Below are 24116 nucleotides of genomic sequence, written 5' to 3'. Positions count from 1 at the left end.
TAAATTGCGTGTTGCAAAGAAAAGGTGGACCTTTTGGAGTTTTTGGAGGAAAAATCCCTAACCCAACTGCTAATGGTAGGAGTTTGCAGGGGCCTCTCAGGCCTCCCCAGCCCAGTTCTTTTTCCTGCCTCCTTCCCTTTTGTGAATGTTTCTTCCCCTTTTTGCTTGCAGTGAGTTCTGCTCTCCTGTAGGCTACAATGTGTCAGTTGTTATAAAATCCGGGAGGTGGAGCTTGGTGACGAGAGCGGTGGGGGGAGCGCTTGGCCAGCCCCGCAGGGCGAGCAGTCCGGCCCCCTGTTCACCCCGAGCTTAAGCCTTGCAGCAGGAGAACTTCCACCTCGCTCTCCTGGCTTTGAGCCTCACTGTACATCGGACCAAAGGCGCAGAAGGGAGGGAGGATGCGAGATGACCGGCTCTTTGGCAACCTGACCATCTCCTTAGCAGAGAGCCTTCGAAAGCCAGCCGGAGGCTGACTGCAGGACCAAGGAGGTGCCGCGCCTCTCCTGGATGTGTGTGTGTGTGTGTGTGTGTGAGCGGGTGAGTGGGTGTGAGGGTGTGTGTGTGCATCACAACTGTGTGTGTGCATGCCCGGATGAGTGTGTGAGTACATGCATAAGTGTGTTTGTGTGTGTGTGTGAGTGGGGTGAGTGAGTGCTCTCGGTTATATTATTTTTTTGGAAGAAAAATCTTGAAAATATCAGGCAGGTTACTGTGCTCCTAGGGTGGTGGTTCTTCTTCTTCTGGTCAAGAGGACTTGGCCAGACCAAGCTACTACAGACATTTTTCAGCGAGTAAAGAGAATTTTCCTCTGAGAACAAGAGGGATTTTTTCCCCTGGCTCTGCAGCCTAGTGAAAGAGATTTGTCCCTACACCTGTGAAATCGACCAGAGCTGTGTGATTACCAGGGCTGGAGCGAGGACTTGGGAAGAAAAGGAGCAATAAATCCAACAGCCTGTCAGTGCCTTTGGCCACATTGGAAGATGTCATCTCAAACTAAGTTCAAGAAAGACAAAGAGATCATTGCCGAATATGAAGCCCAAATAAAAGGTGAGATTTGGGCTGGGGAGTCATGCCTCCCCTCCCCTTTCCTTCTTCTCTTGCTTTGGCTTTTTTTCCTTTTCCTCCCTGCCATCATGAAATGCTGTTATGCATCAATAATCTTATTGTGAGGAGGAACAGCGGCAGCCGCACAAGTCCGGACTGGTTTCAACTGCAGAGAGCGCTGGCGCTGGGAGTACAGATTGTAGAACGGGCGGCGATCACTGCATTGCAGGTGTGTGAGGAGGATCCTACGCCCTGCTTTAGGAGTGTCGCGGATACTCCATCATCTTGGCCATGACATGTCACTCTAAGGCCATTTTGACAGTCACTGCCTCCTCCCCCCGCCATGCAAAAAACCCCGTGATTTATTTTTTTAATGATCTGCTTTTTTTTCTCTCTCCTTTCTGGTTTTTGTCATTGCTTTGCCTCTGTCCCTTTCTCTGGGCTGGAATTCACATGCATGTGCTCAGGGAAGCAGCATCCCTGGGCTGCACTTCTTTGTCGGTGACTCTCAGCTGGCCTGGGTTGCCATGGATTAACTGTTATGGAGCATATTGATCCAAACTAATGCAGGCATTTAGGCATAAAGAGGGAGCTCAGTGCAGAAAATGTATTGTCTCGCAGTGTGCAGCCCCAATCACCGTCTGTGCACTAGCGTTTAGGGTCATCAGCCTTCACTGAAAGCCAACAGCTCAGTGTGCTGGCTGGTAGGCGCTGCCTGGCTTCCGTAGTATCAGGGGAAGCTTGCCAGGAGGATGAGGTGACCTCTGACTGCTTGTTCCAGCTTTAGTGCTACTCACTGGGTGCACACTCCTCTAAATCCACACTAGCAAGGGGAAAGAGGAAACCGGACACAATCGTATAGACAGATTCAGGCAGAATCCTTATTTAGGCCAGACTGGAGCTTCTCCCACCCTCATGAGTTCTAGGCTCAGCCTTGGCAAGGAAAACCTGAAAGCACCATCCACCATGCTCACCCTTTCTCTTAGGATGTACCCTAAGGGAAGCCTGGGCCTGCCCTCTTGGCATATGTTTTCTTTCTGGTCACGGTTCTCCTTGCTGCGACACAGGGTGTGTTGTGGTCTCCTGAAGAAAGAGTAAAGACAAAATACATCTTCGGGGGTGTTGATGCCTGCCCCTGAGGTTATAGGTGGACTGTTGAGCAAGTTGGTGATTTGGGCCTCCGGCGACCTGAGGTTCCACACCTGCTTCTAGGTGCTGCTGCAGCTCAAGGCTCAGTGACCCAGGAAGTAGGGTGGCCTCCACGGGAGCGGTGGGAGGCTGCGCATCACAGCTGCTGTACACGCTTCAGATGCTTGGGAAACTTTGGGAGGGGAGCAGCCATCAGGGGAGAGCTTTGTTTTTTTCCAGTCTCGCCAACCGTCTTGTGCCTTTCCGTTCTGGTCAAACCTGGCACACAGATCACCTCTCGGTAGACCCCAGGAAGAAATGAGCAGAAAACCCTGCTCTTCCCTGGGCTCCTCCTCTTTAGTTTTCAGTTCAGTGTAGAAGACAGTGATTTACAATGTTTCAGCCTTGCTGAAAATTTAGATACCCGCCCTTTATTGGTTAGAGATCTGAATTCTCTCGAGTGTTCAATACAAAGCCTGGTTTCAGCCTTTGCCTGCACACTTTTTAGGAAGTTTATGTTTTGTAAGACTGGCTGATTATTACTATTTTTTAAAACTGAGTTTCCCATGAAAAATGCCATAAGAGAGAAGGGTATGCTGAGTTTGGGACAGTTTGGAGTTTTTATAACCATCGTCTTGGTAGAAAATGTGCTCATCTCATTTTTGAAGGATTCCTACCACTGGGCCTGTGAACTTTGCTTGAGGATCAATTAAGCATTTATAGCTCTGGCTGATTCTTTTACTTTTTACCTTTTGCCTTTATTTTAACAACTAATTAGCAAGGACAAGGTAATGCATTTCAGCAGGAAATTTGTCCAAATGATCTTGTCTCTTCCAGACTCTAAATGTCTCTGCATTCTAGTTAAAAGAGTTTGATTTTATTCCTTTAGGGTTGACACCCGCACGATTTAGGTCAGGATGCTATTGCGCCCGAAATTGTCTGGAATCTTTTCTGTCAAAATTCTGTTTGTTCATCATCATCATCATAACTATTGATGTGTGTTCAGGGCTCGACTGTTTGCATGGCTCACTCCCAGACCTCACCACTCTTGGCCTACACAAAGTACAGACAGGGTCTGTAGGAGCTCAGTTTTAGAGATGAGGAAACTGAGGCCTTGTAGTGTTAAATGACTTGCCCAAGGTCACAAGGTGGGAAATGTGAAGGCAGCTGGTTTTCCTCCAGGCCCAGTGTCCCCGATACATTGTTTGCCTGAAGCTGCCCCTTGAAGGATTGATGTTAGTAGCAGATGGCAGTTTTGTGGTGGGGACCGGCTGCCTCTCGATCTCGGTCCATTGTTTACCCTCTTACTTTCCTCCCTTGCCTTTGTTGCTGGCCTCTGAAGAGCGTTTGACCAATCACCGAAAATAATGCCTGATGCCAATTACCTTCGGTATCATCTGGCCAGTTTGCCACAAACACTCCACCTAGTTTGACAGATTTTGTCCTCTGTGCATTTTGTGAGGGGAACTTTTGATTTTTAAAAATGATACTGAGTTCTTTGTTGGCTTAGTCCCTTTTTTCTCTTTTTGAAGAATTTACTGACCTAACAAAGGGGAATTTTTTTTTTTAAAGGGGAATGTTTTAAAACAGCTTTTCTTTTTCCTATTGTGAAAAATTTCAGACTCATGCCTTCTCTTGCCTAATCAGATACTTGAATCCCTTTGATTATATACCTGCAACACAGTAGTACACCACATGCTTGCACATTTCCAGTGATAGAGAACTCATCACTTCCCAAGCCCACATATTCTATTTTTGGACCACTCTGGCTGTTGTAAGCAGTTTTTATGTTGGGTTAAGTATGTCTCTAATCCACCTTTTGGTTCTATACCTTGGGACTTCATAGAACAAGACAGATGCTTCTTTCCCATGACTGCCCATTGGGTGTTTGGAGACTCCGGTCATAACCCATGGACTATGATTATCTCCCATTTGCTCCTATAAGATGGTTCACTGCTGCTTTATCATCTTCGCTCACCTTTGGATCTACTGCATCCCGGGTTGCAAACTCCAGTGCTGTTGAGTACCTGGCAGATAGAATAAGTGAGTGAAGCTGGCTAAGTAAGATGATTTGTGGCAGCTGGCCCACTGCCTCAACCAGGGCAACATAAGAAGAGGTGGTAGTTATGGTCGGCCTGAGAGCACATGTCCTGTCCAAATGGGAAGTCACTACTTGGGTTCAACCAGTTGTTACCACTTTGAATGTAGGCCCAGCCAGATCTTTCAATTTTTCAACAGATACCAGTAACCTGGATTAGAGCTTTATGCTTTTAAAGAGATTTTGCCAAATGGACCTCCAAAAGATTGTACTGTCAAAAGCCTTCTTTAAGAGTGATACTAGGTTCTAAATGCGACTCTTTAAATATGGTTGGAGAAAGAAAACCGCTATCACTTCCTTTATGGTGTATGTAATGCTTCTATTAATATAGCCCAAGGGTTGAATTAGCCCTTTTCACTGCCCACCCCATCATTGTACTGTATATATTTTGTCTGCTATATTTCTCTCATCCACTAGGCTAGGAGCCTTGTCAGAAGAAAATGAAATGAATTTAATGTGACTTGTTCTTGGTGACCCTGTGCTTGCTCCAAAGGGATGTTGCTTCCTGTCCGAGGTGTTCACAAGTGTCCCTTTATGAATCTGTTCAGGAACCCTGCCTGAGAGTAACACCATATTCTCAGTCTGGAACTGGCAAGCTCGAACTTCTTTCCCCTCTTGAAAATCAGAACATTTGCCCATCTCCAGCTTTATGGCGCCTATCCTATTTTTCACAATTCCCTCAAAGATCACTGATAGTGTTTGGTAATCTTATTTGCAGGTGCTCTCCAGTATCCTGGGCTCTAATTCGTCTTGCTGTTAGACATAATGGTCTGTTCTGCATTTATTCAGAATTCCCATTTCCATTTCACCTTAATAGAAAATGAAGATAGAAATGTAGTGATTGATTTTCGTGTTTTATTTTTTTATTACACATCCATATTCATTTTAGGCCATCTTCTTAATGGCGTAAGTCTAGAATTGGGGGGAAGAAGACAAGGTATTGAAGAAGATCACAGAGAAGCATTTATTAACTCATTCATTTATACGTTCACTCAGTGAACATTGAGCATCGACTTTGTTCTTAGTCTTGTGCTGGGTGTTGTGAGAGATGCAAAATATATGATACATTCTTGGCTAAGAGTTTTCTTGGAATATGGCAATAAAATCAGTGAAGGAAAAGAAATTTAAAAAACCCCAAACATAAAAAACTTCCAACTCAGCACCAGAATGAATTTAGTCTTAAAGAGATTATGTGATAGAGTTATTGGACAATGACCTTAGGAGGCCTCACCACCTTCAGTGGCTTCAGTGAGGAAAGTAGGCTGGGTTGGGGAACAGTGGGGAGTAGTGAGGACTGTGGCTGATTAGGGAGCTCACTTAGAGGAGGCAGCCCCTGCTCAGCTCTCGCCTGTCATTACCATGAAGGGATGTGAGCCCAGAGGGTTTAGTTCTTTCAGTGTTTCCAGGGCATCTGGATTTTAAAACAAAGTCTCCTGATTATTATTTTAAATATTTAAAAATTTAACTTTTAAAACATTGAAAAAATTGGGTTGTCTTTTTCATTATTGAGCTCTAAGAGTTCTTTCTACATTCTGGATACAAGTTCCTTATCAGATATATGATTTGCAAATATTTTATCCCATTCTGTTGGTTATCTTTTCCCTTTTTTGATGGTGTCCTTTGAAGCACAAAAGTTTTTAAATTTTTATGAAGTTCTGATTATCTATTTATTTCTTTCTTTTCTCATGCTTTTGGTGTCGTATCTAAGAATCTTTTGCCAAATCCAAGGCCATGATGAAAATCTCCTGATTTTTAAGTGGTAGCTCAAGTTTTTAAGAAACACTTTGCTACATGAACAAACCTGTCGGTGGGAGAGCTTTAGCCTGTGCCCACCAGTCTGCAACTTGTGGCCTACAAGTTGACGTCCTTAAAGGGTCTTGGTGACGGGGCCTCAGCCAGTTTACCTGTTTCATCTTCAGTTGTTTTCTCTATAATAGGCCTGTGCTCTCATATCCACTTTAGACCAATTCCTTGTCTCTGCATCCTCCATACTCTTTTTCATCTCCAAATATTTCCCCATTTGTGCCTTTATTCTGCTTAAAATGTCTCCTTCTTCCCCTCTTTTTTTTTTTTCTTTTTTTCTTGTCTGGGCAACTCCCCACCATCCTTCAATGCCTGCTCAAATGATCCCTCTTCCATGACACCTTCCTAATAACTCTTCTGGGCAGAATGAGTGATTCCTCACATCTGCCTCTCTATTCTGAGCATTATTATCCTTCATTCTTATTTTGTGTTTAGTCCTTCAGCCATGAACTCTTGAGGGCAGAAATGCTTATGGTCATTTTCATTTCCCCCATGTGATTGGCGTACAATCAGTTGAGCTAGTGACTTGATAAGTTACTAATAAGTTTTACTTTTGTAACTCGCAGCTCAAGCTCAAGCTCGAGTTATATTTTCTTTGACATTTGTCTTAGCTCGGGCTGCTATAACAATATACCATGGGTGGCTGGGTGGCTTAAACAACAGACATTTATTTCTCATACTTCTGGAGGCTGGGAAGTCTAAGATCAAGGTGCCCGCAGATTTGGTTCCTGGTGAGAGCACGCTTCCTGGCTTGTAGACAGTTGCCTTCTCGCTGTGCTCACATGGTCTTTCCTCTGTGTGTGTAGAGAGAGCTCTCTATCCTCCTCTTGTTAGAAGGGGACTAATCCCATTATGAGGGCACCACTCTCATGATCTCATGTGAGCCTAATCACCTCCCAGAGGCCCTACCCATCTCCAAACACCATCACATTGGAGGTTAGGGCTTCAACATGTGAATTTGGGGAGGAACACCAAACATTCAACCCCTAACAATGTCATACTTTCTGTTCCATTGAAAGTGGAGGTTTTATTTGTTAAGGAAATATTTTTCATGGCTTGATGAGTTTCCTTGTTTGTGCCTGATCGGGGAGATATTTGTCTATGGAGACTGGGTGAAGGCTGATGTGTTGAAAGCTTAGGTGATGTTTGATGGGGTGATGTCTGTCACAGTTGTGGTGGGATGTGGTTGGGGAGCATGGCACACCAGGCGCCTCCCAGTCTGAGGAAATCAGTGGATCTGGGGGTCTATACTGGTCATTTCTGGAGTTCTCACCACCAGAGTTTATATGCTAGGGACGACCTTTCCTTTCCAGAAACCTCTATTATTTGTTCATTCATTCACTCACTCACTCAGTCACTCACTCATTCAGTGACTGTTACAAGCCATGCTTCATTTCAGGCTACACAGCTTTGCTTATCAATGGGAGGTAATTTATTTATCTCTACGTCTCAGTCATGCATATGGTATCTCATTTTGTGATCCCCCAAATTCTGTGAAATAGTCATTATTATTCCTATTTTATAGATTAAAACCTAAAATTCAGAGACATAAAGTGTATCAGATTGCAGAGTGAACAGTGGCAGAGCTGAGGTTTAAACTGGAGGCTTTCTGACTTCCAGTTGTGCAGGGAGGCAAGATGTATGCCAGGGCAATTTGGCCCTGAAACCCAGGGGTTCCTTCGCCGGGGGGCCAGTCTGGGGCGGGTTTTAGTCTTTGACTTCCTACCCCTCCTAACCCTTCCACACTCCTTCTAATCCAACCTCTGCTATCCCCTACTTAGCCACCTAGCTGTGTCAGATCCCTCACTCCCACTTTGAAAAAGGGCCCACTGGAGACTTGACGGAGGCTCCACCAGCCTGGAAATACAGAACCAGCAATCTTAGGTGTCTTCTAGTCCAACGCTCCCACTTTTTTTTTTTCCCTCCAGATGTGGAAGCTGATGTTCAGAGAAGACTTCTGGCTCGTAGGCACTTCTAGACCATATTTCTGTGAACACAAAAGCTCTATTCGCTTGGCTCGTTGCTGTAGCCTTGTGCCTGGCATCTCGTTGGTGATCAATAACCGCATGGAGTTGAATTGCTTTGGTGGGTGGGGCAAACCAGGTGGGGACGGTTGCCTGGGAGGCAGAGCGGAGGTGCCTTGGAAAAGAGAATGAGGCGGGGGTATAACATGGAAAGGAGGAGAGGAGGTGAGGCTGGTTCAGAAACTCTGTCCTGTCCTTGTAGCCGCCAGGAAGGGGACAGGGGTTGACTTCTTAAAGGTGCTGAGTTTCAGTTCAGAACCTCTGACCTAATACAGGCCGCAGCAAGCTGTATCCTGGGCTTGATTTCACTTGTAAATGATTTCTTCCTGATGGCTTGTTGGTGTTTATAAAATATCTTGGCTGGCCAGGAGTGGGGTTTTGGCTCTGTTCTCTTAATTTGTTTAATCATTAGGCCAATTTATGTTTGGAGTAGTGTTCCCTGAGGTGTATTCCATGAAATTGGATGTAAAGAGGCATTGGGTGGAAAAAAATAGCTCTGTGGTCAAATAGGTTTTGGAAGTTCTAGCATAAAGTGAGTTAAATAGGTTTGTTTCCCACAGGACTTGAGTGTGTTAAGTGTGAACCGCCAAGAAGCGGGCCACAGACTTTCCTCAAACTTACTCAGCCTTGTAAACCTTTTTCATAGAATATCCCACAAGACTGTTCCAGAGATTACATTTTGGACAATGTCAGGCTACACAGTTTGTGGGTTATCCAGATTCTTTCTCTTTTTGCCTTTTGCCCAGTTCCCTAATTTTTACAGTTTCCTAAGGGGACAGTTTGAAGAGGGGAAGAGGTAAAACAAATGTGTATCCAGCTCAGATAAGTGATATCAGTGTGGTGTTTCGAGGTCACTTAGAAAATGTGGGTTTTGACATTTCCATTTACTGAGCTCTCAACCATTGATTTAAATGGTAATTTGGTGACAGTCCTTTCCTGATCAATATGCGTGGCGTGTGCGCGCGTGCCCGCCTGTGTGTGACAGTAAGGAGGTGCACTCAACTGCAGGCAGTGTTCAAGGGACCTTGAATGGACCTTGGTGCCACCGCTGGGATTGCACAGTTGATGCCAGCTAATAACAATGCAGATGGACACACAGAAGCCCGTGGCCCGTGGCGCCTCAGAGTGAGCAGATCTCAGCCACAAATCCAGGTGCAATAAAAATATGGTTTTCTTTATTTTTCTGTAACTCGATTTACATTTCACATCCCTATTCTGCTGGGAGTGGCAGAAATAAATCTAAGTGAATTGGGGGTTTTCCTCTTGTTTTCTCCATTGTTGTGTCCCAAGGTGCAGAGGGACTGGGGCAGTGCCAAGTGGACATCTGTTGTGGTTTATCATCAATCTACTTTAGGCAGCTACCAAGATATCCTCCTTCCTGTTGGGTCTGCAGTGGTCGGTCCAGCCAGTGGTCCTTCTCTGTTCCAAACCTGAGGCCATTTTGCCTGTTCCCCTCCTCACCTCCTTCTATGAGATTTGCAGGCACTGGGAGTCATCCTGGGGCTCACACACCGTGCTGGGTCGTGAGAGACTCTGGGCATTAGTCTCAGGCCTATCTTGCCGTGTCCAGCACTCACTTCTCCTCCAGGACCTCCCTAGGGTGCTGCCTGGGGAAGTGGCCCAGCTCCTCGGGTCTCAGATTGTGCACATATATGTGGACATTCCCTCATCACCCTCCTTCCCTGGGCTTGTCTGTGGTGAGGCAGGGTGTGGGTTATTTTCTTACAGATCCATAAAATCTACACACACCTTGCTTTACAGTCTCCCAGAATCTTTATCCATGTGTGGGGGAGGGAAGGGGAGGGGGATTAATAGGGGTGGTATCCTGGCTCTTTGTCATCATTCTCTCAAAGCTATTGTCCATAACCCACATTCTTTCTCTTCTCCCTGAGGGCTGGGATTTTGAAAGTCAAAAGCCAAGAATTGACTCTTTCCCTGTATTATCCCTGAGGCAGTGAACACAGAATGCCCTCTCTGCCTGAATAAGGTCCAGGAGGTCTAAGGAAATATGGGAGAAAAACCTTCAATATTTCAATATATTAAATGCAGTGAATTTCCTTCCTTTTGCATCTGCACCATCCTGGCCCAGGCCACCATCACCTCTTCTTGGGACCACGGCAACATCCCCCTAACTCAGGGTTTCTCCACCTCCGCACTACTGATATTTGGGGCTGCGCCATTTTTTGTTGTGAGGGGCTGTCCTGCACCATGTGGGATGTTGAGCAGCATCCCTGACCTCTACCCACTAGGTGTCAGCAGCCACCCCCCAGCCCCCAAAGTTGTGACAACCAAAAACGTCTAGGCCCCCGTTAAAGCCACTGTCCTAACTGGTCTCTCTGCTTCTTCTCTTGTCTTTATAGTCTTTCTCCCTGCAGCAGCCAGCAGTAATCCTCACACAATTTGATCTAATCATGTCACTTCCTAGTTTCAAACCCTCTGGTAGTATCTCACTGCTCAAGAATTGAATCCAAACCGCTAGCTGGGCTTACGAAGCCCTGCTCTGCCCATCTCAGCCACCTCACCTCCAGTCTCCTGGTGCCTTGAATTCTCTAAACTTGTACCCCCTTTGGGACTTTGCACTTAGCTTTTCCTTCTTTCTCTTCCCCTGGATTGTCACATGGCTGGCCTCTTCTAGGTATTCAACTCTTGGCTTGCATGTCACTTCCTGACCACCCAATCTTAAGTATCTATGGAGTAACTATTGGATTAGCTGACTTGAAGTCTCAGGAGAGCACTTCAAGCTATATGATGTTTTCCCTATATGATATTTCCCCTTCTTTTTTCTTTTTACCAGAATTGAAAGTCTTTAAGAACAAGAGTTTTGTTTCTCATGTCCATTTGTGTTTTGTTAGTACCTAGAATAGCATTTGGTATATAATAGGTGACCGTGGGATTCGGTGAGTGAACGGTGAGTGTAGATGTCCTTGTGCTGGCCTTTTTTTTTTTTTTAATATTTATTTATTTTATTTTATTATTTTAATTTAGTTTTTTGGCTGCGTCAGGTCTTAGTTGCGGCACATGGGATCTTTGGCGAGGCATGCGGGATCTGTTTTCCTTGTGGTGCGTGTGCTCTTTGTCGCGGCGTGCAGGTTTTCTCTCTCTCGTTGAGGTGTGCAGGCTCAGTAGTTGCGGCACCCAGGCTTAGTTGCCCCACACGTGTGGGATCTTAGTTCCCCGACCAGGGATCGAACCTGCGTCCCCTGCATTGGAAGGCGGATTCTTTACCACTGGACCACCAGGGAAGTCCCTGGGCTTTGCACCTAAGCACACGTGTGTATTCTGCTTCGGGGTGCATGGGCTTGTACCAGGAATTGCAGTTTAGAGGCACATAATGGAGCAGATCCAGGCTTTCTGAAACCCTGACTGAGAGGTAATTCAAGAAGATGAAGAATCCAAAGAAGGGACAATTGTATCTATGCAGAGCCGTCCAACCTTTGGCTTAGAGGGGAATGAGATAGAGAGACCAGAGGGCCACTTGCAGGGATACTGCAGGGAATTTAATGTCTTCTGTTGAGTTCCTAGTATATAGCTGAAATGGGGACACAAAAATGGATAAAATATGGTCCCTGTCCCTGTCTTTGATGGACTCATAGTTTTCTAGGAAAGATAGTTACAAAAATAGATTAATCGATTATAGTACAGTGTGATAAGTACTGGGACAGTACTGGAATCACACACTGTGGAAACTCAGAGTGAAAGTGACAGCTTAGCTGGGGAGAGATGGAGAAGTTCTTCTAGAAGAAAGGACTTTTGGGTAGGGTTTTGAAGGGTAGGTAGAAGCTCTCCAAGTGGTGAAAGGCATTTCATGAGGAGAGAACAGCAAGCGCAAAAGCATGGGGGTCATGAAGGGGCCTGGGTACTTGGACAATGGTGAGAAGTCTGAGGTGGCTAAAATCCAGAGTAGGTAGAATGGAGTGGGGGTGGGAGATAAGACCAGAAGTGAGAGGATTTTGAAGTTCCTTTCTAACCACTGGCTCCTGTGAGTCTTTGACCTTGGAGATAGTAGATGAAACTCTTATTTTTTGATAATACTTTTTTCTGATTTTTGGGTATAATGCATGCTCATTCTTTTAAAAGTTTTGAAAATACAGGAAAAAAAGAAGAATCTAGAAGTCACTACCTGAGATAATCACTGTAAAAATTCAGTGTATTACCTTTCAGACTTCAGGTCTCTTTTATATCTGTATATAACAAAAAATAGGATCATAGGTCTTTAATGAAAAATTATAAAAATAAAGCTGATAGGCAAAACATCATCGGCCTATAGGCCTACGGCTTGAAATAGACTATGACCTTACAGTAAAGAGACTTTGCTAAGTAAGAACATCAGTCAATATGCATGACCTCCCACGTGTTTTGATGGTCCATGAGGGCTGGGGATTTGTTTGTTGGAAACCATTTTCTTGTGGTGATAGGTTTGTGTGTGGCCATTTCTGTCCCACCAGATTTATATAAAACTCATCAAGAACTTCCCCCATCTCCACATCTGTCCCAGCTACTTTCAGCTAAAAAATTTCCCCTTCCTGGTCCTCCATAGTCTCACTTCCCTGTTGGTACCCAGGCAGCTGTTCCTACCTTTAGCAGGAAGTATTAAAAGGAGAGTCCTGTCAAAGGCAAAGAATTTAGCCCCTCCCTGGTGGTACCTTTCCTCATTGTTGTCCCTCTGCCCGCGTCCCTGGTCATCAGTGGTACTTTTGGGGTTCCTGTTTGCCAGTCTGCTCCTAGCAGTGGTAACCTGCTATCCCTTTGCTTCTGATGGCTGGTGAGGGTATTTTCCGGGTATGGTTTACTATAGATCAGTAAGTTTTCCAACTCTTTGTCAGACAGAAAGGCCTAGATTCCTGTAGGCGGGTAGAGTTCCCATGGAGGAATTGGAGCTCGGTGGGAGGGGACAGCTCCGAAGGGGGACCATCCATAGCTTAGAGTGCCTTATAAGGAATCAGAGAGAGATGCCATGAGAGGACCCTTACCAGTGAAACACCTTAGCCACCTTCAGGGACAGAAAAGAGTGGGTGTCTCTTCTCTGATTTCATTTGTGCTAAAGAATGCAAACTGGCTGAGCAACGTGACTGCTCCCCAGCTCTTGTCTCAGCAGGATATTTCCAAGCAGAGTTGCCAGCACGTTACTTTTTAGTTTACAGCATCTGTATTTTGATCAGTGGCCTCTCCAGACAGTATGTTTTGGATCTCCTGAAGACATATCATCTTGGGGAAACTGAGGCAGAACAACAGCCACTCTCTCACTTCTGACACCTGGTAACTGATTACTCCTGGACCTCCAACCCCAGTCATTTGGACTCCGGAGTTTTTGCCTGGTTTTGGTCTTTTGAGTTTACTCGTCCCTTGACAAAGCTAATGTAGGGCTTTGGCCTGATCAGTTTTGGCCTGACCCTCCTGTCTCAGGGCTTACCCTGAGTGTCTCTGTCTTGCTGGATCTCATACTTGGCATAATAGTGCCATCGAAACTCTGCGCCAAAAACAGCGGGGGTCCTATTGTCTTCTGCCAGAAACACAGAATTTTTAGACCATTGGGAATAGTGGGAAAGAAATTTTGAGAATGTGGTGGGTCAGTCCACTTTGATTTAGTTTAACAAGTATTTATTGAGTTCTTGCTATATTCCCTGCCCTCATAGACTTTATAATGCTGTGAGGAAGACACATTTTAACTTGTAATTACAAAAAGATTGAGTATTATGTAAGGGTGGTTCAGAGTTCTTCGGGGAACCTGTAGCGAATGGATCTAAATTGCTGAAAATGTTGTGATTTCTGATATTGGTCTGTAAAACTGAATCATATTGGCTAAGCTTACCTCACCACCATTATTCCCTGAGTTATTTAAGATCTAGACCGAACCATCTTTCCATTTAGAGAAGGGTCAGAAGCCATCAAAATATTTAAGGGGTCAGGAAGATGGGTTCTTCTAAGGGAAACACACAATTCTTTGTGTAAAAGATAAAAATAGTTCCAAAAAAGGAATTTTCTAATAGTTATACTCAAGTTGGTAAATATAATCATAGGATAAGTGCTTTTAAGGTGAAATTAAAGCCAGGAATCAACTGAAGAGGATTGAAAATCATCTTGGTTGGATAGAGTTATGCTAAAGTCACAGAAATTGGGTGAGACAAGAATATGGATTGTGAAAGGAGGCAGCTGTGATATGGGGGGGACCGTGCTCTGGATGGAATTGCACAGACCTGGGTTTGCGTCTTGGCTTATGGCTCATCAGCTGAGTGATGTCTTTTTTTTAATCCAAGAAAGAAGAAAAATAGGGATAATACCTCATCAGTTTCCGTATATGAAAAATGGGGATAGTAATACCTACTTGTGTGTGTGAGAATTAGTTGAAATAACACACGTCAGAATTTCCAGCATGCTGCTTGGCACACAGGAGCATTCACTGAACGGTGGAAGTGTTAGCTCAACCAATCAGAAGGTCACCAACATTGAGTCTTGGACAGTGAACCTGAGCCTACAGGTGAAGCCCCCAGTGAGTGTACCAATTAGTAGGGAGAGGAAAATGCAACAGTACTGGAAAACCATCAGTAGAGGTGGCGTTACCTGTATGGGCAGCTGGGAGAGGAAGGTTCCAGTAACTCTTAGACAGGCATGATGCTTTCTTTGCCTATTGCAGTGTTTTTACCCAGTGTGGCTCCTAGGCTACCTGCATTAGAATCTCTGGGGGTGGGACCTGGGAACCTGCGTTTTACAAGTGTCCCAGTTTTCATGAACTTGAAATATTTGGACCCGGACTGTGGTGAACTCACCAACTTGACTGTCTGTGTATCTTTTTTTGAAGGCAAAAGAACCTTTAGTTGCTATGTAGACTACTGATGAATGAGAAAAAAAACAAACCTGAACCCCCAGTGTGTGTGTGTGTGTGTGTGTGTGTGTGTATGTTACAATCTTGTGTTTTTTTTAATAAAAAATGTTTGTCTTTATATATTTGGGTGTGCCTAAAAAGAGTCTGATAGTTCTTACTGACTGGTAATGATGTTTATTCTTGGGAACTAGGAATGGAGTGGAAGTCAGGGATGGGGCAGGATGGTAGTGACAGGGAACAGCAGAAAGGAGACCTTTTCTCCTTATATTGTTCAATATTGATTGAATTCTAAAATAATGAGCATGATTACTTTTCTAATTAAAAAGCCACCAAGATGACAATAAGTAAGGAATTTGACAAATTTTCCTGCTGTGGAGGATGTTCAGACATCAACTGAACTATAAAAGAAGAGAAAAGAAAGAAATGTAGAAAGAAAGAAAGACATCTGCAAGAGATATTTAAGTTATGCTTAACTTCTTGTGGTGCTCATTATATACAGTAAGAATGATTGCTGAAATGAAATGTATTATTTTACTGGATTATTCCTCCATGTAGCGAGGAAGATTTTTTTCCCTGCTCTTCCACAATTCTAAGAGATGGTCCTAGAGGGGGAATAGTCAAGCCCAACCATTTAGTTTATTGGGTTTAAATCAGAAGCCATTGTGGTGCTGTGTCCAGAGTCTGGGATTCAGAGGCATAGACCTGATTTTCATCTCTGATCTATCTTTTGAGCAAGGCACATCTCCATTCTGCATCCTTGCTTCCTCATCCGTAAAATGAGGGTGTTATCTACCTTAAAGGCTAGTTGCCGCGAGGATCAAATGAGGTGCTGTGTGAGAAAGTAAACTCTAGAGTGCTGCAGAAATGTTAATTATTTCTATTTTTGCCTAGCTCCCTCCGGACATGCTGCTATTACCGCCGGGTTGTTTATGTGTCTGTCTCCCTGTGAGCTCATTGAGTGCAGGGGCCTTGTTTTATTCATTCCCTGAATTCTTATGCCTAGTGCCTGCAACACAAGAGGCATTCAAAGCAAGTTCTGGAATAGCTATCAAGGATAGAAAAATACATGCACAGTTAGGTTTTGGCTTATGAAAATATTAAGATGCTCTTCCAGGAAATGCTGTCTTCTACTTCTGTTTAAAGGAATTAAAAACAATTCATCCAAGTCGACAACAGAAATGATACTGCTAGGAGAAGGTAAAGGACTTTATTAAGGAAAATTTAATTGCCCAGTTTCTAAAGAGACAGCCACATCTCTCCATCCTCATTACTGTCAAGTGCAGGATGGCTGTTTCCAGGGAGGGCAAGATGAATGAAAAAGATTGTGAAAAGGCAAATCCTGATACTCCTGGAGAAAAGTCTCCCAAGAAACAGGAATGCCCCCTGGATCACCAGTTTCCTTTATTGTTTGTCAGAGCCTTAGAATAAGCCTTCTCTGGACTCCTCAGACAATGGCCCTCTTTGGCCTCTACCCCAGACCTTGGCTGGTGAACCACAAAGTCCCTTACTTCCCCTGGAAAATAAGTTGCTTGACAAAACTGGAAGGATTATCTGAGGCCCAATTTAGGGGCTCCGCTACCTCTAAGACCCAGATAATTATCATCTGAATGGGCAGAGGGGTGGACTGGGGCCAAGACTGGAAACAGAGCCCTGGTGTAGATCTGCAGTTAGGGCAGAGGGGGCCAATCTCAGCTTTGGCAGTCTGGACCCTTCTCCAACACTGCCACGAATCTGCACTGTCTTCTGCCTTTCCCATACCAGTTGCCTAAGCACAAGACAGCTGGAGAGCACCATTACATGGGTTCATAATTGTCCAAACAAGTGCTGATTGCTGCATGGACCGTTGTCAGCCTAGATGAAGTTTCTAGTGGCCTGCCAAAAGGCTCTGCCCTGTTCATTGTTTTAATTGAGTATTTGGATGAGGACATGAGCATGCCTATCCAGTTTGAGAATGTCAGGAAACCAAGGAATGCAGGCTTGGTGATCAGGACATGTTTTGTTTTGTTTTTTAATATTGATTTATTTATTTATTTGGTTGTTCTGGGTCTTAGTTGTGGCAGGCTCATTAGTTATGGCTCACAGGCTCCTTAGTTGTGGCACGTGTGCTCCTTAGTTGCGGCTCGCGGACTCCTTAGTTGAGGCAGTGGGCTCCTTAGTTGCAGCTCACGAGCTCCTTAGTTGCGGCTCACAGCTCCTTAGTTGTGGCATGTGAACTCTTAGTTGCGGCATGCATGTGGGATCTAGTTCCCTGACCAGGGATCGAACCCAGGCCTCCTGCATTGGGAGCATGGAGTCTTAACCACTGCACCACCAGGGAAGTCCCAGGACCTGGTTGTTGGTATAGAACTGCCCGAGTTTTGCAGCCCAGCTTCTCTACTTTCTAGCTGTGTGACTTTGGGCAAGCCTTTTCATCTCATTGAACCTCAGTTTCCCCATATGTAAAGTGGAGATAATTATCCAACCTCAAAGAGTTATCTAGGGGGTTAAATTAGATAATGAATGTAAAGCCCTCCACACAGTGCCTGGCACATAGTAAGGACTCAGTGTTGGTTATTATTATTAATAATCACAACTATAAGAGTAATATGGCAGGCTTGGGAGCCCAGTAGATCTGGGCTCAGATTTCAGCTGTGCCACTTATTAGTGTGGACAAATTGTTTAACCTCTCTGAGACTCAGCTCTCTGTACCACTTAAAATAGGAACAATAATACCTACCTTGGGCATTTCTGCAAAGCACTCAGGCCAGAACAGACACACAGTAGATGCTCCATAAACAGTGGTTATCATTAAGAGAAACAGCACATCGTGTGGCAGACAGAACCAGGAAGCAGAGAAATCTTAAGAGAATGGGATGAGGTACTGACTCTAAAAATGTGAGTTTAATAGTATCTTTAAGAGAATACCACCAACTCTTCAAGAGAAAGATATTGAGCCCCGAAAGGAATTTCTCCTTTGAATAGATAGAAACATGAATGGGGCAATAACAAATTGGCCTTTGGTTAGGATGCCAGACCTTGGACCCTGGCCCCAGCCTGGTCCCTTGTCCAGGTGGCTTTTGCCCCTTCCCCCCACCCCGGGAGGTTCCAGAGGGAAATAGATGATAGAAGCCATGGACTGGGAAATGAACACCTGGCTTGAAGCTGTGGCTCAGCACCCTAATGCAGAAGTCTGGTTCTCTACATGAACTCGTTTGGCCCAGGCGGCTTGGGCATGCAGGCCTCCCCTCCAAGCCCATACTTGAATCTTGGTTCTATTGCTCCAGGGTAACCAAAGCTGGTCTGGAGCTTGAACCTCTGCCCCTTCCCTGTAGGGACCAGCCTGGACAACTGCCCTTACTTTTCTCTGAGATGCCAACAGGCCTAACCAGACACAAGGGAGAAGAGAGAGTCAGAAGCCTGGACTCACCCAGACTTGACCTTTGACCTCCTTGGAAGTACAACCTCTTGGAATTTTGGTCCGCAAAGGTGCCTAGAACCTGGCAGGTGTGTAATATTGTATCATTCCAATGGATGGATTCCCATGCTCTTCATTGTGACCCTGACTTGGAAGAAGTGAATTGAGTTGGCCTTTAGCTCACTAGAGGTCAAAATCCCCCTCCCTCCCCATCCTTGTTGACCTTTCTTCTAACACCACCAGGAGCTTAACAGCCAAGCCTATGGTCAACTCAGGGTGTGGCTATCTCCCTTTGTGGAAGAAGTCAATGGAGAATCAATGACTCCCAGACTGCGTCCTCAGATGTCTGGATTTAAGAATGACTCTTTGATATCCTTCTCTTTCTCCAGATGTTTAAAGCAGCTCAAAACTAAAAAAAAAATTCAACTTACTTTCTTCCAGACCAGCACTGATCACCAAGCAAGAGGTGGTCTGCAGGCCAGCCATGTATTTTATTGAGATGCACAACAAAGTGAGCAACTTCATAGAAAAATCTGTATTTTTGACTCTTATGAGACAAACCAGATGATCTGGTGTGCTGGGCCCCGTTCCCTCACAGCAGCCAGTCAGCCAGAGCTGAGTGGCAGCCAGCGTTCTTAGATGAGGCCTGCACTCTTAAGTCTCCACTATTTCCTGGGCCAGGAGCTCCTCCTGGGTCCCTACACCCCCTTATCTCACACCCACTGCTTCATTCATTTCCCTAAGCTCCCTGGTTTCTATGGGCAGTTGGGTTTGCCATTTCTTAATAAGGCCAAGAAGTTACATTCTATCTTGTCTTTCAAATTATGCTCATCAGATAGGATTGCACAATGAGAATCACATGACAGCATAACAAACGGTACAATATCTGTGAAACAAAAATGCCTGACTTGCCACCATCCTTTCAAATTTCAGAATAGAGACTCCCTTTCATTACTTTAAGTAAAGCCTTTACTTCTCCTCAAGGATGAGTTCGAGGTTGGAGTCCAGGGCAAGACACTCTCCCCCAAGGAGAAGCACTGTGGGGGCTGCCTCTGACCCGTCCCTGAGGGGAACTGGGGGGAGGTGGGCTGGAGGGCCCTTCAGCTGCTGGAGGCCATTGAGGACCTGGTGATGTGGTGGGTGGTGGCCTTAGTCATCCCTGTAGTAGTCACAACACATTTTTAGTAGTTAAAAAATCCCCCAGTGTAAGTTGATAGTTTGCACACCGAAGCACAGTTCACTAAAAGCAATTCTGCTCCAACAGTGTGGTCCAGGAACTGTGCATTGAACTCTGAAGTCAGACCCAGAATGGAATTTCAACTTCATTACTTACTGATTGCTTGACCTTGGGCAAGTCATCTCACATCTCTACGCCTCAGCTTCCACCTCCTTAAAATGGGCACCTCGCTGGACTCTTTTTTTTTTTTTTAATTAATTTATTTATTTATTTATTTTTGGCTGTGTTGGGTCTTTGTTGCTGTGTGTGCGGGCTTTCTCTAGTTGTGACGAGCGGGGGCTACTCTTCGTTGCGGTGCGCGGGCTCCTCATTGCCGTGGCTTCTCTTGTTGTGGAGCACGGGCTCTAGGCGCGCGGGCTCAGTAGTTGTGGCTCGCGGGCTTAGTTGCTCCGTGGCATGTGGGATCTTCCCGGACCAAGGCTTGAACCCGTGTCCCCTGCATTGGCAGGCAGATTCTTAACTGCTGCACCACCAGGGAAGTCCTCGCTGGGACTCTTGTGAGGATTAAATGACATAATTCACACTCAATATTTAGCTTAGTGTCTGGAACGTGGGCCACGCTCTGTTATGCTTCCCCAGATGTGGAAGGCTTGATCTGATCCAAGAGTGAGATTAGAACATCTAGAGCAGAACCGGCAGCTTGCAGGCAGACTTAGACTCACTAGTGTGTTTTGTTTGGCCTTTGGAACATTTACAAAAGTGAATTAGTTCCCAACATTTAAAAATTAAGAAAGTCTTTAAAAAATCAGGAGACTTTACATAAAAATCCAGATTTCTGGCATTTCTTATGAAATGGGAAGATCTAGAAACACTGGGCGCCTGTTTTCAGACAGAGGCAAGAATTGGCTGCACCCTCCAACTGGGGCACAGGCTCCACTTTTTTCTAGGGCCCACCTAGTTCACTTCACTCATTTTTTTTTTTTAAATAATTTTAGCAATTTCATGTATCTTTATTTATTTATTTTATTTATTTATGGCTGTGTTGGGTCTTCGTTCTGCGCGAAGGCTTTCTCTATTTGCGGCAAGTGGGGGCCACTCTTCATCGCGGTGTGCAGGCCTCTCATTATCGCGGCCTCTCTTGTTGCGGAGCACAGGCTCCAGACGTGCAGGCTCAGTAATTGTGGCTCACGGGCCTAGTTGCTCTGCGGCATGTGGGATCTTCCCAGACCAGGGCTCGAACCCGTGTCCCTTGCATTGGCAGGCAGATTCTCAACCACTGTGCCACCAGGGAAGCCCCACTTCACTCATTTTTGTTACCTGCTTGGGCGTTTGAGTTTTTTGATCTGGAGGAAGGGACCAACCTTCATTCAATCCTCCATAAATATTTCCAGCAACCAGGCTTTGGAGAAGGAGACAGCAGGTCGTATTTACTGGCAAATGCCCCAGTGCCTTCTGTGTTATCGATTGCGCGCAGGGCCCTCAGCTCCAGAAATCCGTGGGGCAGAGGTAGTGCCAAGGTCCTCTTAAAAGAATCTGGGACACTAACAAAGATTTGTACCTGTTAATGGATGGCCGCCTTATCACAACCTGTAGGTGGGCTGAAATTTAAGAAGGAAGAAAGTGTAAAGCTTGCCCTTCTGTCTAAGAACCCAGCTGGCCGAGCGCAGACTGGGGAGAGGTGTGCTCAGCAGAGCGCTGGTGAAAAAGACTCAAGGTTCTCGTTGACATTAAGTTTGGTGTGAGTCATGGGGAGGCAGCTGCCAAAAAACGTACTCTGATTTGGGGCTGGGTTTATGGAAGTCTAGTGTCTGGAAGACCTTTCTAACAATTAGAGCTGTCTTGAAAGGACAGGCAGACAGCCTCAGGAAGCCTCAAGCTCCCTGGTGTAGGAGGTGTTTGAAGCTGGGTGACATGCCCCTGGAAAAGATTGTCAGAGTGGGGATTTAGGCATCAGAGGGAGGTTTGTTCTAAGTGACATATAAGGTCTCTGCCAACCCTGTGATTCTGCTTCCTGCAGCCCAGTGGAAGAAGATAATTTCCATAACAAAAGTAGAAATCTTGCTTTCTGATAGAGGAAAGCAGAACATGCTGAAGAGGCAGCCATTTTGCTCAGACTCTGTCAAAGTGGAAATGTAAACTTGCAGCTCTCACCTAGAGATTTGGACAGCACACGTCACTGGCCCTGCCTCGTTCCTGAACCTCATCTCACCTGCAACACCATCCCTGACGCCCCCCTCATTTCTCAGAGATGGAGGGGGTGATGGGGAAGGATCTGTTTTGCACATTCTGGTAATTTGTTTAAGCTGAACTTTTATGCAGAGCTTGCAAACTGAAGGCACACAGGCCAGATCCAGCCCTTAGTTGTGTTTGATTTGGCCTGGACTGTGTCTTTGAAAAATGTGAATTAGATGCCAACAAGTAAAAATGAGGAGATTTCACATAAAATCTGGACTTCCAGCACCTTTTTAAAAAGTCAGAAGGTCTGGCAGCGCTGGGCCTGCATTCCCACGTGGCAGCATGCAATGGGGCTGAGCGCCAGAGCCCTTCCTGGACAGGAATCGAGCTCTCACTTGGCCACTGTCCTCATCCCCCTAAGCTCGCCTGCTCTGCTGGTTCACCTGACCCGCCGAGGCCCCTATAGGTACTGGAGTTAGTGACACCTGGTGTAGTGTTGTGGTGGTGGTTTATTTTAATCAAAATCTCATTGAACTTTATTTTCATTATATAAAAGTCACTGATTTTCTCCAACTTTGGAGGGAATATCATGTTTGGGATGGTCTGACTTAAAATATGGCCTTTGTGGTTTACCTGTATTTCACCTTCTAGGAGGTGGGTTGGGTGGGGCACCTCAAAGAGGAATTAGACATCTTCAGAGCAGCTGGAACCAAGATAAAATCTGTATCTCAAGAAAGACTTGCTATAGGTGCCAAGACAGTGCGGACCAAGAATGCAGACAGCACCATTGTCAACGTCAAATTGAAATTTTCCTCCAGGGCTAACTATACAGAGGATGCCTTACTCTCTGAGGAGCAGAAGAGCTTTATTTGTTTATTTAAGCATGACCAGTACATTAGGCAGCAGTTTGTTTTCAAGGCTATATCAAAATGCCCTGCATGGTCAGAGACATCTTTAAGGTGCCGTCCTGGATGCCCCTTGGTCATCTCCCCAACAGTGTGGCAGGCAGCTGGGGGCCACAGGGGAGGGTTGGGAGTAGGGTGGGGGGAGCAGAGATGCTTTTGCAGCTGCTCCTAATGAATAACTGTGGCTCGCATACCATCAGCCCCCATTTCTTGCATCTCAGCAAACACCCCTGCCTCTTCTTTTGAACTGCTCCAAGGCTTCTGATGGTCTTCCTTATATTGATCCAAATCTTCATCCTTGTAACTTCCACACCATGGGCCTGTTCTGGAGCCATGCAGAACAATGGCTTCCCCTTGCACAGCACAGCCCTGCAGATGTCTGCCTAGTGGTCTCCTCTGTTCCGTGAGCTGGCTGACCTTCCCTGCTTGGAGGGGATGGGGTGCGGGCAAGGTCGCAGAGAGACCAGGGGCAGGCGGTTGAGGCAGTGTTGCTCACAGGTGGCTCCCAAACTGGCTGCTTCTGCTTAGAAGCCCGAGTTTCGTATGAAGCGCCTTCCTCTGCAGGGGCTCCTGGTGCCAGCCTCAGAACCTCTCTGCCAGCTGCTGGGGTCTGAATCTTCTTAGGAAACTTTGGTATTTGGTGGTAGAAATTGCAAGAACTTCACCAGAAGCAGAGGATGGTCAAGGGCTGTTAGCTCAGTGTCTGACGGCTGCTAGAAGTCGGGGGAGCGAGGCCCACTGTGGGCTTATTGGTTGGCTGCCCCACTCCGAGATGGAATCTGCTAGACCCTCATCCTGCTTGAGTCTGTCTCTCTGCTCTTAGGTTCTCAGACTGAAATTGTCCAACCCGGACCTTCAAAATCCTTAGGAACTCCCTCCAACACCACTTCCTTGCAGAACAAGCCCCTCCCTGCATGGGACCTTGGGCTTATCACTTAGGAAATGCCCTTCTGGTCTGAGTATTTCTAGTGTAGACAAAGGGTCTTGTCTGGCTCTCCACGGTCATCTGGCGGCAATTTTCTGTTTTTACTGTAGTTGCCTCAGTGTATCCTTTTATTGAGTCATCCTTTGCCTGTTATTTTCCTTTCACCTTTCCCTAATCGTTTTTTAAAGACTTGCCTTTCTTGGGACCTTTCTTCCACAGATAGACGTGGTATTTGTGAATTGTGGTTATTCTAGGAAGAGTTATCTCTTGGGAGTGCCAGGGACTGTCTGTGACTACTTGGCATCTGGAAGATGCTGGATCTTTATGGTAGGGGAGAAGATGGGCAGGTGCCATCTGAACTGCCTGGAGAGGGTTAGAGTTGCAGGATGGTGGGTGGGTGGATGGTGTTTCCATATATCCATCTCCCTTCCCACTTTCTTCCTTCTATCCCCTTCCCCACACTCCCCACTTCTTGTTTTGGAAAAGGAAATGGCAACATCCATTTCTAAATAGCGTGACATCTCAGTATAACATCATTGTTGTTTCCTAATCCGGGGCCCTGGCCATTCCCTACCTGACCTGCTCGGCCTTCTCTGGGCACTTCCTTGCATCTGAGTCAGAAG

At 45.7% G+C, this 24116-nt stretch overlaps 1 protein-coding gene across 3 annotated transcripts in view; it reads left to right on the top strand.

Annotated features, from left to right (window-relative positions):
- The first annotated feature begins 287 nt into the window (after positions 1–287).
- Positions 288–24116, top strand: part of SRGAP3 (SLIT-ROBO Rho GTPase activating protein 3) — a 250690-nt gene continuing 226861 nt past the window's right edge. Inside the window, exon 1 of one of the 3 annotated variants that reach the window (XR_009505955.1) lies at positions 288–1047. Coding sequence is in view for 2 of the 3 variants with exons in the window: in XM_059940258.1 (XP_059796241.1) it covers positions 981–1047 (67 nt within the window). In the remaining variant the exon portion in view is untranslated. The remainder of the gene's footprint in view (positions 1048–24116) is intronic. The other 2 variants (XM_059940258.1, XM_059940259.1) reach the window with 2 other exon arrangements.

The sequence above is a fragment of the Balaenoptera ricei genome, chromosome 11, assembly GCF_028023285.1.
Source record: "Balaenoptera ricei isolate mBalRic1 chromosome 11, mBalRic1.hap2, whole genome shotgun sequence".
NCBI classification, from domain to species: domain Eukaryota; kingdom Metazoa; phylum Chordata; class Mammalia; order Artiodactyla; family Balaenopteridae; genus Balaenoptera; species Balaenoptera ricei.
Note: the sequence above shows the minus strand (reverse complement) of the source record. Positions and strands in the feature narration are given on the sequence as shown.